The 414-nt window shown below is 48.3% G+C and overlaps 1 protein-coding gene across 1 annotated transcript in view; it reads left to right on the plus strand.

The window, feature by feature from the left end:
- The window catches only part of EMH_0005480 (uncharacterized protein), a gene marked incomplete at both ends in the record, with an annotated part of 537 nt that extends 534 nt beyond the window's left edge, over nt 1-3 (plus strand). The window contains one exon of the mRNA XM_013497214.1: nt 1-3. Coding sequence (XP_013352668.1) covers nt 1-3 — 3 coding nt within the window.
- Between the last annotated feature and the right edge of the window lie 411 nt (nt 4-414).

The following is a 414-nucleotide window of genomic DNA, read 5'->3' on the forward strand; positions in this document are numbered from 1 at the left end:
TAACACTGTTTCGCCCTAGAACGATATCAAGTATCATACGAAAAACCAAAACCCTAAACCCTAAACCCTAAACCCTAACCCTTACCCCCTAACCCCAAACCCTAAACCCTAAACCCTAAACCCTACCCCCAAACCCTAAACCCTAAACCCTAAACCCTAAACCCTAAACCCTAACCTGTGCGTTTGTTTGTAGAATATGTAGAAAGGGGAGAACCAAGGGTTTGAATGTATCCCCAGCAATACGAACGGCATGTTTCATACACCTGAGTGCTCTCTCTATAACAGCAGAGTTTTGCTGCTGCTGCAGCAGCAGCTGCTGCAGCAGCGGCCACAGCGTGCTGCATGCAAACGCCTGAACTGCTGCTAACCGCTGCGGCTCCTCCTTCACACCAGATGATGTGTCTCTATCAAACA

Source organism: Eimeria mitis, genomic scaffold, assembly GCF_000499745.2.
Source record: "Eimeria mitis Houghton genomic scaffold, Emh_scaff254, whole genome shotgun sequence".
NCBI lineage: Eukaryota > Apicomplexa > Conoidasida > Eucoccidiorida > Eimeriidae > Eimeria > Eimeria mitis.